General features: G+C 44.5%; 1 protein-coding gene across 5 annotated transcripts in view; it reads left to right on the forward strand.

Annotated features, from left to right (window-relative positions):
• larp1 (La ribonucleoprotein 1, translational regulator) overlaps positions 1 to 14,434 on the forward strand; it is a 45,106-nt gene that overhangs the window by 22,598 nt on the left and 8,074 nt on the right. The window contains exons 4-12 of one of the 5 annotated variants that reach the window (XM_086226134.1): positions 670 to 741; positions 4,715 to 4,865; positions 6,280 to 6,414; positions 6,634 to 6,786; positions 10,882 to 11,044; positions 12,494 to 12,638; positions 13,065 to 13,233; positions 13,505 to 13,686; positions 14,211 to 14,315. In XM_086226134.1, the coding sequence (XP_086082260.1) occupies positions 670 to 741; positions 4,715 to 4,865; positions 6,280 to 6,414; positions 6,634 to 6,786; positions 10,882 to 11,044; positions 12,494 to 12,638; positions 13,065 to 13,233; positions 13,505 to 13,686; positions 14,211 to 14,315 (1,275 nt within the window). The remainder of the gene's footprint in view (positions 1 to 669; positions 742 to 4,714; positions 4,866 to 6,279; positions 6,415 to 6,633; positions 6,787 to 10,881; positions 11,045 to 12,493; positions 12,639 to 13,064; positions 13,234 to 13,504; positions 13,687 to 14,210; positions 14,316 to 14,434) is intronic. The other 4 variants (XM_086226136.1, XM_086226135.1, XM_086226137.1 and 1 more) reach the window with 4 other exon arrangements.

The raw sequence follows: 14,434 nt of genomic DNA on the forward strand, positions 1-14,434 counted from the left end.
CTGGTGTCGTCAAATTAGTGGCGGCGGTCCATTCATGAGCACAGGAACAAAAAAAAACCACAAAATAACCCCCCCCCCCCCCCCCCAGCAATCCTCCATTTAAAAACACCAAATACCAGCGTGTCCGTGTCCAGCCCTGCCGTATCTGAGAGCATCTCGCATGTGTTGTTGCATTTTTGCAGCAATGATGGCAAGTTACCCATCACCCCCCCCCCCCGTTACTGCCTTGTGTCTGGCCATTCAGTTGATTTGTCATCCTCATCCTCATCATCACCTGTTTCTTTGTCACCCAAAAGTAGAAGATTTCTGTAATGCTACTGATAAAATGATGGAAGATCAACGCATTTTTTTTTCTCCACCCACCAGGTTGTGGCTTTAACAGGTTTAAGAGTTGGGGTTTTGTTGCTGTCCTGCAGGACCACATTATAACTCTGACAGCTTATTGATCAACACCCCAGACTGACTGATGCCTCAGTCTGGCGCTGAGACTCCCCAAACATCACTCAGCTGTAGAATGTCAAGCAACCTCTGTGTTTGTGAACCCATTTGTACATTTTCTACATACAGAATGGATGTTTGTGTGTGTGTGTTTGTTTGTGTTTGTGTTTGTGTACATCTTGGTCCACCTCATTGTCTTCTCTAAACTCCTCTTCCCCTCCCTCTGTTCAGATCGAGGCAGTGACACGGACCGTGTCCTGCCCGCCGACTGTCAGGCAGGTCAGAGACTCGTGGAGATTCACTGTAAGTTCCACCTGCAGCCCATGAAACCTGCAGCCTGCCTATCTGCTGACATACCAGTAATGAGTTAAACAACTAAAGACAGAAGTACAATTTTCTTTGCACAATTTTCTTCAGTCTGAAATTTGAATTTGCCTCAAGGTTGTTTAAGAAAATATTTATGATAATCAGCACGTGTTCTGCATGATCTAAACATTCTTGTGGGAACGGCTTGGCCTTTAGTCTCCGTGTGGTGAACTCCAGCACATTTGATGCGGCTTTGCTTGGGATTGGGCTTTCAACTGACTGTCACACTGCAACCATAAAAGTTGATTAAGGCATTTTCCCCTTTTCTTGACGCTGTCAAACATGAGTCATTGAAATTATCCTCTTACCAGTCAACGTTTGGGAGGACCAGTGTCCTGCTTTTAAAAACTCTTGAATGATGCATTCAAAATGGGTCAGTTCAGTCTCAGGAGGTTGTCAAGCACGCATCAAGGACCATTCTAACCAGCCGAATGTATATTTCTGGTCTACCAAGATGCCTCCAGATCCGAGTTCCCCAGGAAAAATGACTTTGTAGATGAAAGTATGAGTAAGAGGCATTTTTGAGTTACAGAGAAACAAACATCTTTAACCCCTAACTGTGATCAAATGTTGTGGACCAACATGCTAATGCTAGCTGAAAAGCTGACATGACTCAAGCGTGCTGATATCAATAACTTGTTAACATCACGCATCATGGTAAAAGCTGTCAGGTCATTCGATACCAGTATTCTTACCCGCGCAGGAACACAATGAAGCACATTTATATACAGTTAGCACTCCTGCATGCTCAATTTTGTGATGGCTAGCATTAGCTGCGTTTCTCTCATGGTCTCTCTGGTGTGGTGAGGTGAAATAATGAGCCTGTCAAATGTCACTGAACACTTGGGCCTGCAACTGTAGCACTCTGTAACATCATGATTTACACATGACGCATGCAATAAGTTGGAGAGAAACAAAGTCCCGTACAGCATAACGAGGTTCTGGAGGGGAGAGTGCGTCGGATAGTCGAACCTCAGATCCAGGAGGAGTAGTGTGATTTTTGTCCCGGTTGTGGAACCGTAGGCCAGCTCTGCACTCGCGGCAGGGTCCTCAAGGGTGCATGGGAGTTTGCCCAACCAGTCTACTTGTGTTTTGTGGACTTGGAGAAGACATTCGACTGTGTCCCTCGGGGAATCCTGTGGAGGTGCTCTGGGATTAGGGGGTATCAGACCTCTTGATTTGGGCGGTTCGCTCCCTGCGTGACAGGTACCAGAGCTTGGTTCGCATTGCTGGCAGTAAGTCAGACTTGTTTCTGGTTAGGGTTGGACTCCGCCAGGGCTGCCCTTTGTCACCGATTCTGTTCATATCTTTTATGGATGAAATCTCTAGTTGAAGCAGGGTGTTGAGGGGATCCAGTGTGTTGGCTGCAGGATCGGGTCTCTGACGATGTGGTCCTGCTGGCTTCATCAGGCTGTGACCTTCAGCTCTCACTGGATCGGTTTGCAGTCAAGTGTGAAGCGGCCGGGATGAGAATCAGCACCTCCAAGTCCGAGTCCATGATCCATGCCCTGAAAAGGGGGGAGTGCCATCCTTGGGTCAGGGATGAGACCCTGCCCTAAGTGGAGGAGTTGATGTACCTTGGGGTCTTATTCATGAGTGAGGGTAAAGATGGATCATGAAATTGACAGGCAGATTGGTGAGGCATCTACAAGGATGTGCACTCTACATGGGTCCACCGCGGTGAAGAGGGAGCAGAGGCAAAAGGCAAACCTCCTCAATTTATCAGTTGATCTACGTTCCTTCTCTCACCTATGGTCATGAGCTTTGGGTAATGACCGAAAGGACAAGATCGCGGGTACAAACGTCCAAAATGAGTTTCCATTGGAGGGTGGCTGGGCTCTCCCTTAGAGATGGGGTGAGATGCTCCGCCATCCAGGGGGAGCTCGGAGTAGAGCCGCTGCTCCTCCACATTGAGAGGAGTCAGATAAGGTGGCTCTGGCATCTGGTCAGGAAGCCTCCCAGATGCCTCCCTGGGGATGTATTCAGGGCACGTCCAAATGGTAGGAGGCCTTGGGAAGACCCAGGACGCATTGGAGAAACTATGTCTCTCAGCTAGTCTGCGAACGCCTTGAGATCCCCCGTGAAGAGGTAGATGAAGTCGCCGGGGTGAGGGAAGTCTGGGTCTCTCTGCTTCGTCTGCTGCCCCTGCGACCCGACCTCAGATAAGTGGAAGAAAATGGATGGATGGTCACAACCTTCTGGATTAAAGCTCCATCCATATATTTTTAGGTGCTTGAGTCATTTGGGTAGTTATCAGAAGCCTGCATGCAGCTCGTGCTGATAAATCCTTCACATTTGAGTTCAGATGGTACAAAATTGCCAACGCCTGCTGAGTTTCAGAAAATTCTGTGTAAAGTTAAAAAAAAAAAAACTTTTATGATGAGATTAAAGCAAATTGAGAAAATTAAAACAACAAAATAAGTTAATGGTATTTAAATGTTATTCACTGGCCACAAGTGAAAACCAAAGTGAAAGGGGGGGGGGGGGGAATCCCTGGGCCTTTTTGCTGATGTCACATCATTTCAGTTTCCTTCATTGCTAATCAATGTCAGATTGGAAAAAATAATTTAAAAAAAAACCAACATTTTTGCCACAGTTCACTCAGCTTCTTTATAAAACGCTTTTAAGAACAACAGACCAAAGGGCTTTACAACAAGAAAAATGCAGTTCTGTGTGCAATAGAACACCATCACTAGTAGTGTGAATACTACAAATAAATTGTACGAAACGAAAAGAAATTTAGTGCCAAATTCCTCAGACCCTTGAAAACCTTACATGCCATTACACAACGTTAGAAGCCAAACCAACAGCAAGGCAGAGACGTTCTACATTGATGCTAAATTTGAGATTTTTCCACATTTGTTGTGTATAAAACGTGCAACAGGTTTTTCCAGTGCTTGTGCCTCCTTGCAGAATGTTTGAGATGAACTATTAACACAGCTGAAATGTACAGTGCATGTTTGAAGTGGATGTTTGAGGTGTGTGTGTGAGAGAGAGAGAGAGAGAGAGAGAAAGATGGTTTGGGGCATGGAAGGTTGTAATTACTTATAGTTACATTGTCAGCTTGAGACAAATGATTTGCATGATTCACAAACCACTCAGGAGTGTCAAACAGTGCAGATACTGTGTGTGTTGCTGATAGCAGCTGTAGCCCAGAGGAGCTGCTCAAGTCTGTTTGGTTTGAATAAACGAAGATATCAGCGCTGTTGGCAAAGATAACCAGCAAAAGCTCCCAAACAGTCAACTCAGGTTGCCCTGCTGCAGGCTCGTAACATAATGACCCTGACATGATAAACCACTTAAATAGTTTGTTTTTGGCTGAATTGAATACATTGTTGCATATATTTACTAGATACAAACTATTCTAGGAACTAGATTCAAATATATATATATATATATATTTAATGAAGAATGAATGAATGAATAATTTCATTATATAACTGTGTAACTACTCTTGGTGCTGAGAAGAAAGAAGACAAGGGTTGTTTTGTGGTGTGTGTGCTGTTGATGCCATGTTGGTAAGGGATGGCCACATGCTTGGTATCAAAGCTAAAGCTACATGTCCCACATGAAAAGATGTCCGCGACTCTGCAACAACAAAACCGGGTACAGCTGCTGGTTATGTTTCCTAAGCTGCCGTCGGGCAGTTGCTGCTTGAGCGAGGGTTTAGTGAACATCATTACCTGACCGCATTATTGTGTGTTTATCTGGGAGAAAAAAGAAAATCAACTGAGATTCTACGTTTCTGAACTTAGATGTCAGTAAGAGTCTAGTATCGTGTCTGCGCCTCTCATTTAGGCCATGTTCTTCCTGACATAGTCCTCTGAAGTTCTGCTCTAGTGTGAATTAACCCTCCCGCGACTGACAGAAATGTTAAACATCCGTCTATATGAACCTGTGTCCTCACCAGGCCCACAAGAGGACAACAGCTAAGAAGGAGTCAAAGGAGAAGAGGGAGAGCAACGAGGAGAGCAAGGAGAACCTGAAGACCAAGTCCGACGACTCTGGAGAGGAGAAGAACGGTGACGACGACTCCCAGAAGAACGGACAGAAGAAAAAAGGTCAGCATGGATCTTAGATTTATGATCTTGGCTTGCAAAAAAGCCGTCATGTGTTAAAAATGGGAACATGCTAATAGTAGCATTCAAATATGCTTGCATGATTTATGATAAACCTCATTGGGTCTTTATTAGCTCCAACATCAGCTCTCTATGTGCTCTGAGGAGATTCTGAAGCAGGATACTTAGTTGACTCACATTGATTTCTACACTTAAATGTACAAAAAAACCCAACTTCTGCTTTACATTCCTCCTCTTAGTCTCTCTTAAAACCTGGTAGCCATCTGCCTTGGCTGCTTTGCTTTAGGGAGATTTATTACAGAGAAGTATTATAATTACTATTCATACCCAATAATAACACATTTCCTGATTTTTAAAAAAAAAAAAAATTTCCAGCGCCAAAATAGCAATAAATGATCTAAAATACATTTAAGTGAGTATAGAAAAGTAATTTCTTGGACTGAACTGAATAACTATTTAAACAAACAATGCTGTGTGATTGTAGCATGTAACTGCACAGATCATTAGCTGTTGATGTCCAGAACCATGACTTTCATTGTGCTAGCTTTCGGAACGTCCACAGTAACCGAGCATGAACATCCTGATCTTGTGACCCCATCCGATGTCAGAAGGCCAGTCTCTCACTGTGCTGCTCTGTTCATCAGATTATGTCAAACACTTGAGAATTGAGATAGGTTCTCTCTAAATGTGCCTGTAATGTCGGTGTAGGATAAGCACGTGGACCCTGCTGTAATAATCAAGTCATGTGAGCAGATGTGTTCTAGTGGAAGGTATTTGTCATTGCAGGCAAGCTTCTGTTTAAATTTGAGCCTCTGACAAATGACTACAGAGGCTTGTGATGACTGGGGTCACTCCTGGCAGCAGTAAAAACCTGCACCAGCCAGCCCAGCCATGTTTTCTGACCGCCACCACGTGTTAATCGTCTGTGAAAGAGGGAGTGGTTGGCTGCTGGGGAACTTCCTGCCTCTCTGCTACCTCTCTCCCTCCACATCCTTTCAACCCTCCCGTTCTTTCGCCTTCCTTTACTCTCCGGTTAGTCGATAAACCCAGAGCCACGTTGCTCAAAAGTGGCTGTCATTTCCTCCAAGTGCAAGCAGTGAATGTCACACACTCACCCACGCAGATGATGTTGACAGCAGATCGTTGATGCAGCCTGCTGGCAGGTGGAGGTACTGCAGGAGTGGGGGTTAGTGATAAACTACATCCCCAAAACAAAGAGTCTACATGGCTGTTTAAAAACCAAATATACACTATAATTGCGGTACATTTCGAAGCAGCATTAAAATTGGGCTTCGTGTTTAGATTCCATGAGGAATTAAAAGCTGGATTTGTGGTTAAACTAATAAATATATGGTTATCTTTGCTAACCAGAGTGCCTGTGTGCTGTTGTAAACAGGGAACAAGCAGAAGTGGGTTCCTCTCATGATTGAAGTGAAGTCTGAGGGTCCCAGGGAGCGCTCAGCCTCCAGGAACAACAGCAGACAAAATGAAAACCCCCGTCTTCCTTCCAACGCCAGGAACGACCTCAGAGGTGAGTCGCTGACATCATCACGCATCATTAACACCACTGTGAGTCAGCGTGCGTTCAGGGTCAAACGTAGTCGCCACGACATTTAAAGTGATGTTTGTGTGAAGGCCTTCATGATTCAGCAGGAATCTCCCTTCCACTGCCTCGAAGTATCAAGGCTGCATCAAATATGATGTTCCATGGTTTGTACCTAAGGGAATGCTCTCGTTGGTCTCCCTGCAGACTGGCACAGTCAAAAGTACGAGCGCGAGTGGCGTGACGACCACGACGAAGTGTCCAGCGTGAAGAGTGAGGGGGCACCGTTCCGTGGAGGCTTCAGAGGTCGTGGGCGTGGTAGAGGAAGAGGTCGGGGACGAGGCCGAGGCAGCGGGAGAGGTATTTTGATTTTTACGTGTAAATTGATGCGCTTAAACGCTTTCCCACCAATTTTCTGTCCTTGTTTTTCTTTAAATTGAATGGTGTTGGTGTCTTTCTTGTGTGATCATCTTAATTTTATTTCCCAAAACAACACTGGCACACAAAGGCTCAGGCTAGACTTCACCACAAGGAACTTGGTGACCGCAACAACAACAACAATAACTGTACTAGAATGTGTCTTTGAGCTGTGCTTATATGTACAGTGGGGCAAAAAAGTATTTGGCAGCCACCGATTCTGCAAGTTGTCCCACTTAAAAAGATGAGAGGTCTGTAACATTCATCATGGGTACACTTCAACTGAGTCAACAGAGACAGAATGTAAAAAAAAAAATCCAGGAAATGACATTTTTATGATTGTCAAAGAATTTATTTGTATAATGGTGTTGAAAATAAGTTTTTAGGATCTACAAACAAGCAAGAATTCTGGCCCTCACAGACCTGTTACTACTTCATTAAGAAGCTCTTCTCTCCTCCACTCGTTACCTGTTTTAATGGCACCTGTTTGAACTTGCAATCTGTATAAAAGACACCTGTCCACACCCTGAACAGTCAGACTGACACCTCTCCACCATGGCCAAGACCAAAGAGCTGTCCAAGGACACCAGGGACAAGATTGTACACCTGCACAAGACTGGGAAGAGCCAATCTACAATAGACAAGCAGCTTGGTGAGAAGAGATCAACTGTTGGAGCAACTATTAGTGAAAGGAATAAATACAATGTCACTGACAATCTCCCTCCACCTGGGGCTCCATGCAAGATCTCACCTCGTGGGGTACAAATGATCTTGAGAACAGAGAGGAAACAGCCCAGAACTACACGGGGGGAACTGATCAATGACCTGAAGAGAGCTGGGACCACAGTAACAAAGGTTACCATCAGTAACACACTACGTCGTCATGGACTAAAGTCCTGCAGTGCTCAAAAGGTCCCCCTGCTTAAGCCAGCACGTGCTAAATTTGCCAGGGACCATCTGGATGATCCAGAGGAGGATTGGGAGAATGTCATGTGGTCAGATGAGATCAAAATGGAACTCTTTGGTATAAATGCCACTCGCTGTGTTTGGACGGGGAAGAATTCTGAGTTGCATCCCAAGAACACCAAACCCACTGTGAAGCATGGGGGTGGAAACATTACACTTTGGGGCTGCTTTTCTGCCAAGGGACAGGACGATTGATGCGTATTAAGGAAAGGATGAATGGGGCCGTGTATCGTGAGAATTTGGGCAAACACCTCCTTCCATCAGTGAGAGCATTGAGGATGAAACATGGCTGGATCTTCCAGCATGACAATGATCCCAAACACACCCGCCCGGGCAACGAAGGAGTGGCTGCGTAAAAGGCATTTCAAGGTTCTGGAGTGGCCTAGCCAGTCTCTGGACCTCAATCAATAGAGAATCTGTGGAAGGAGTTGAAAGTCTGTGTTGCCTAGCGACAACCCCAAAACATCCCAGCCCTTGAGAAGATCTGCACGGAAGAATGGGCCAAACTACCAGCTACAGTGAGTGCAGAGCTGGTGGAGACCTACAGGAAACATTTGACCTCTGTCATTGCCAACCAGGGTTACATAACAAAGTATTGGTGCGGAAAAGAAGTCTTTGATCAAAGATTCACCCCATTACACAAATAAGTTCTTTTAAAATCATACAATGGGATTTCCTGGATTTTTGTTTTTTTGCATTCTGTCTCTCACTGCTGAAGTGTACCAATGATGAACATTACAGACCTCTCATCTTTTGAAGTGGGACAACTTGCAGGATCGGTGGCTGCAAAATACTTTTTTGCCGCACTGTATATGTGCATTGAAATATACTATAAACAGGATAGACGCTCATATATCGTTGGATTCATGAACACTATCTTATAATACATATATTTGTAGAATGAAGTCGAATGCTGTTTGAATAACCACATCAGTTCTTTTGGAAATACCCTTACTCTCCATCCTCTTCAGAGCCAGAGGAGCCACAAGAAGAGGCATATCCTTCTCTGTGCTGGATTATGGAGCTGAGAACTACAAAGACCAGCTGAGCCAGAGTTAGCTTAGCACAATGAACAGTAGTGGGTGGGAACTGTTAGCAGTGTGCTCACAGACCATTTCTCCAAAACAGTCTTCTCCTTCATTCATAACCAGGACTGTGCATATCGTTCTCTTGGAAAAAACAATTCGAAAGGAGGAGATCTTGTTGTTTTATAATCGGACACAGAAGGAACTGCTTTCCTCACTGTGACTCGAATACACAAAATAAAATGTTTGTTGATGACGACAGGGAGCGAATGCTGCTATTAATCATGGCTGACTTGGTGAGGGAGAATGAGAATGATTCCCTCTGGACAAATATAGATCCAGAATCTGATCTGTTTGTGTATTAATTATCAAAAGTCAATCACTTTTCATCCATTACTGTCATGGCTTTCTGAAAAAAGGGATTAAGCTCCGACCGCTCCCCTTAATTGTGCTATGCTAGCTAGCAGTCGGCCGGTCTCCGTAGGTCTCCCTAGTGCAGCACCGAGGCAAACGGAGGATGTATCTTGTAGTCTGGCTCTGGGGAAGATGGAAAACGAGAATTTCCCATTAAGTCGACATGTTCCTCAACACATTAAGACAAAGCGGCGTGTAGACAAGACAAGGCGTGTAACCTGCAGATGTGCTAAAGAAGTGATGAGCTCCTCATGTCTCTTCTCTGACTCAAGATGGAGAGGACTTTTATAACTCTGATCTCGGCACTGAAGCAAAAAGCAAAATCAATGCAGAAAGCACTGGGAGCACTCGGTTCTAAACCAGTAGCGAAACACTGACTGCATTAGTGACACCTGACTCATTCTAACACTAGAAGGATACTCGCTTGTGGCCATTCACATCCGCCAAATGTTTTTCAATGTGTTAAGCTGATCTGCCTGAAAAATGTTACAGGAACCGTCCTTGGCCCGTGCACCACCCCTCCTCTGAGTTAGATGACAATTGGTCTTGTAAATTGTTTGTAACCCTGCTGACAGAAGCAAGACAGAAAAAAAAAAAAAGTGACATGTTTCACTGTGTAAAGAGGATCTGACCAAAATGTAACCGCTTCTTTAGTGGCCCATGGTAATTGTCCAAGTAGTTTTCCTCATCCCGCTGAATGACAGACAAACAGACAGATAAGCCAACTGATGTGAATTAAAACATAACCTCCTCGCTGGCGGTAACCCAATCATTCAATCATTTGTCAGACGGATCCAACATTTTTGTCAGCGGAGCGGTTTGGTGAGCTGATTTCCCTCATGAAAGCTATCAAAAGATCTCCTCAGAGCAACTGCGAGCATATTTTAATGTCACTGCAGTGTTTTTCACGCTGTGATCTAAATACAAGAGAGCTATGCTGCAGGAACAACAGACCCTCTTAGGGTCTGCAAATTCATGTAGTAGTTTTGTTCTTGCTTTCGCTACAGTTTCATAACCTTACCGCTTAAAACACTGCGAGGAAGCCGCCATTTTGCTTGTATAAAACACATTTGAAGTGGAGCAAACCGAGCAGGGTTTTCGCAGTGTGTTCAGTGTGTTTGCAGAGTGGATCGCAAAAACCAAAACCCGTCTGCTTCTTAGTACAGCACAGAGAGGCTTTATTTAAATGAAATCCAGCATGTTTTACAAAACAGTGTCAGACCTGCAGCATCTCGTATCCTGTGTGGTTCCGTTTGTTTGGGCGATCTCCGCTGGCAAACTCTATTATTGGTGACCTTGATCTGGCCCCACTGAGGCTTTAGAAAAACGCAAATGTGCAATAACTGGAGTGTGTTGGAATGAGAAAAGGCCTTGGATCCTGCGAAAGAGGCAGTTTTCCATGAAGGCCTGTTGGTTTTGGCAGAATTCTCTCTCTCTCTCCCTCCTCTTGGTTCTTCCCTCTCATTTTGTGTGCTCCCCCTCGCTCTTTTTTACTGATTCCTTTCCACCACCCTTCTTGAACTTAACCTTTTCCTGCATCATGTTGGATTTACCAACATATCTCTCACAAAATTAAAGCTGGAAGAGCTTCCCCAAGGGTGCCCATCTAATAAGCTTTCCCTGTCCTGTCCAGGCCACTACGAGTACCACTACGGCTTCAAGTCCTACGACATGAAGGATGGACCCTATGGCCAAAAGTTCAGCAACTCTGTGACCTACTACTACGACAACATGAGCAGCAGCGACCTTTACTCCGTAGACCAGGACCTCCTGAAGGACTACATCAAGAGGCAGATGTAAGTCAGCACTAAGACAAGGACGACACTCTGAACTGTGAGGCGGTTGTAGCGCGAGTGTTTGTAACCTTCAGACTTGCTGCAGAAGTGATGAGCTCTTCATGTCTCTTCTCTGACTAAACATCAATGGAGAGAAAGTTCACAACTCTGATCTGAGCACTGAAGCAAAAAGAGATTAAAATGTGGCAAATGGCCGCTGGCTTTGCTTCAGCTCACATACGGGGGATCGTAAGCTTTCTTCATACATACTGCATCTGATCAAATATTACAATAAGGAAGAAAAAACGCATCTTTTTGAATCCATCGTTTAATTCCTTTTCTCAAGCTCTTCTGCATCAAAGTTCCCCTTTCTAATGTTTCAAATCATTTTAAACTGTCACTGATCGAATGATCTTCTTTGACTTTGTGCGGTAGCTATAAATGAACCTAACTCACACTTAGCAGCCACTTTCCTAAAACCTCACCTATAAAACTCTCACCTTTGCATTACTTGAGATACTTGAATAAGAAAAAGTGTTGTTGTTTTTTTTCTTTCAATCTCTTTAATTTTTGTTTAAAATGATTTGGGAAAAGTCTTAAATACATTAAATTTAAGTGTCTTATTCCTGTACACTCTGGGGAAAATGTAGTTCCTTATATTGTGTATATTTCTGGACAGTCCCACAACAAATGTGCGTGTGAAGGCTCAGCAGTTAAAAGTTGTCACATGACTTCAGCGAGGGTTGTTGTGACGGCGGGTTTTTGGCACCTAACTGCAGGACTCTTAAGTGTTTCCTCGTGTGCACCCGGTGCTCCCTTCACTTCAAATCTGTATTGAGTTACTCAGAAACTTTGAAATCCTGTCAAATACTCTGTTCTCTATTTGGAGTTCCTTGGAAGCAGTTTTGTCACACGAGACACAGTCGTGTCTGTTTCCAGCGTGTTCATCAAGTCTTCTCTCATGCAGTCATGCCTGGAAGGTTTTTGACAGGTTTTTTTTTTTATGTTATGTTTGATCAACCTGACTTACTGCGACTCATTTGTTGTAATTTCTGCTTTTGTTTCTTTCACTAACAGCTTAGTTCTTCCCATGTATGACACAAGAAAACTTATGGTGCAGTGGTTTAGCAAACCCACGGTTTGGTTTTTATTGCGGTTTTTGGGGGACTGTTTCAGCTTCATCGTGGTTCAGTTTATACATCAGTGTGAAGACAAACGTCCCCAGCAAATGACGACAAAACATTAATCATAAGTAGCACGGGTGCACACGGATGCTGCTGGGCTCTGCTTTTAATTAAAGGCCGCTGTTGTGCTCATGCCGGTGCTCCTCACAACTTGTGAGGTAGAAAGTTATGGTTTACATGTGCAACTTCTACTGGTCAGTTGTGCGTTCCTTATTAGAACCTGCACTAATTACGCTTGAGTCAGGATGATGTTGACCGGATGTTTCCCTGTTCCTGCCCTTCCTAGCGAGTACTACTTCAGCCTGGACAATCTGGAGCGCGACTTCTTCCTGCGAAGGAAGATGGACCAGGAAGGCTTCCTGCCCATCGGACTCATCGCCAGCTTCCACAGAGTGCAGGCGCTCACCACTGACATCAACCTCATTCTGGAAGTAAGCTAACTGTTCACACACATGGCACATGACTAATTGGCAGCTTCGTTGGCTTTGGTTTCTGTATGCAACAATCAAGATGTAATTGGGGAGCCTTGAAAGGCGATGGGCAGATTTTCCCTGTGGCATCAGCTGGTAAGAAGCCTGCAGACATGCTGCAGAAGTGATGAGCTCTTCATGTCTCTTCTCTGACTACAAATCAATGGAGAGGACTTTCACAACTCTGATCTCAGCATCGAAACAAACAGAAAAACCAGTAGAACTTGAAGAAGGTTTATTAGCATCAGTCGTCTTCTGTAATCCTGATGCCAGGTGGGCAAACAGACTGCACCGTTGTAGAGCTCCATAAACGCTGCACTTTACATCCTTGTAGCTCTGGATTTCTGACATCTTGCTGGCTAACTGACCCATCGTCTCTCCCATCAGGCTTTGAAGGACAGTAAGGAAGTGGAAGTGATTGACATGAAGATCCGTCGGAAGGTGGAGCCAGAGAAGTGGCCGCTGCCGGGCTTGACCGTGCCGAACCACACTGACTTCTCCCAACTCATAAACTGTCCCGAGTTTGTTCCCAGACAGATCATCGAGGAGTCCAGAGGTAAGCTTTCGGAACGACTAAACTCAGGATTACCAACAGGTTTTTCTCAAAAACTACCTGACTTGGACTGAATATGAATACAAATGATTCTAATGCTCTGGCAGATTTGGTTTATTAGGTCGTAGGGCCCAGTAGATCAGATAGACTCTCTTCTTCAGGCTGACTGGCCTGTGATGCCGCATGTGTTTGTGGTTTGAAATCTCATAATTGGGGTAAAAAAAAGCTTAACAAAATACAACTGTTGTGACGCCGTTTGTGTCGTCTTCTGCAGGGTCTCCCAGGGCCACCACACCGGTTCAACACCTGACCAAGACTGAATCAGACACCTCCAACCTCAAGACGATGCCTAAGGGCCTCTCTGCAAGCCTCCCCGACCTGGACTCTGAGTCCTGGATTGAGGTCAAGAAGAGGCCGAGACCCTCCCCGGCCAGACCCAAAGTGAGTGCAGAGAAGGTGACGTTCAGTTTTTACCGTTGCTGAACATTTATGCAAGTTGGTTTTTGCCTCGTTGCTGTTGATCATCAATACTGTGGGCCCTCCTGACACCTCGAGACCCTTAAAACTTAAGATAAAAGCTAGAACAGAACCAAATCGGTTCAGAATCATCCCCCTTTCATCAAAAGGTTGAAGGTAAAACTTCAACTCCAGTAACTACAATCAACTACAATTGGTCAAGTGGATTCATTGATAGACAACCACTTCAGTCCTACATTTTAACGTTACTTAATTACTAAATAACAAAATGAGCTGTGAGTAAAAAAAAAAAAAGAAAAAAAAAGCTTTCTGATTCGACCGAAGAAATCTATCGTCCAGCCAGAAGCACCGAAATTTCTGTTTTTCACATTTGTCCTTTTGATTTACTGCATTGTTTTTCTTCGGTGAATTCAGTTTTCCCTTTTTCTCACATTCGTAACTCTTCATCCATCCATCCACCTCCTCCCATGTCCTCCTGTGTGGTCCATCTTTGACTGACGTAGGCCCCCTCATTGCAGCAGCAGCACCAGAGGGAGAAGGACGAGCTGGTTCGCTCACCGGTGCCCCTGTCTGGCTCCTCGCCCTCACCTACAACTCCTGCAAATAAGGTAAAAAAGAAAAGGTGGTGGAACTGTCTGGCGATTGTCAAAATAGACTAAAAGTAAATCTGTGTTCTTTCTTTGGATTCTTTGTCTTTTGTGGATTACTTAAGCAGTTAATCATTTGA

This window comes from Aulostomus chinensis, chromosome 15, assembly GCF_037954235.1.
Source record: "Aulostomus chinensis isolate RoL2024-O1b breed Wild chromosome 15, RoL_Achi_v1.0, whole genome shotgun sequence".
Taxonomy (NCBI): Eukaryota; Metazoa; Chordata; class Actinopteri; order Syngnathiformes; family Aulostomidae; genus Aulostomus; species Aulostomus chinensis.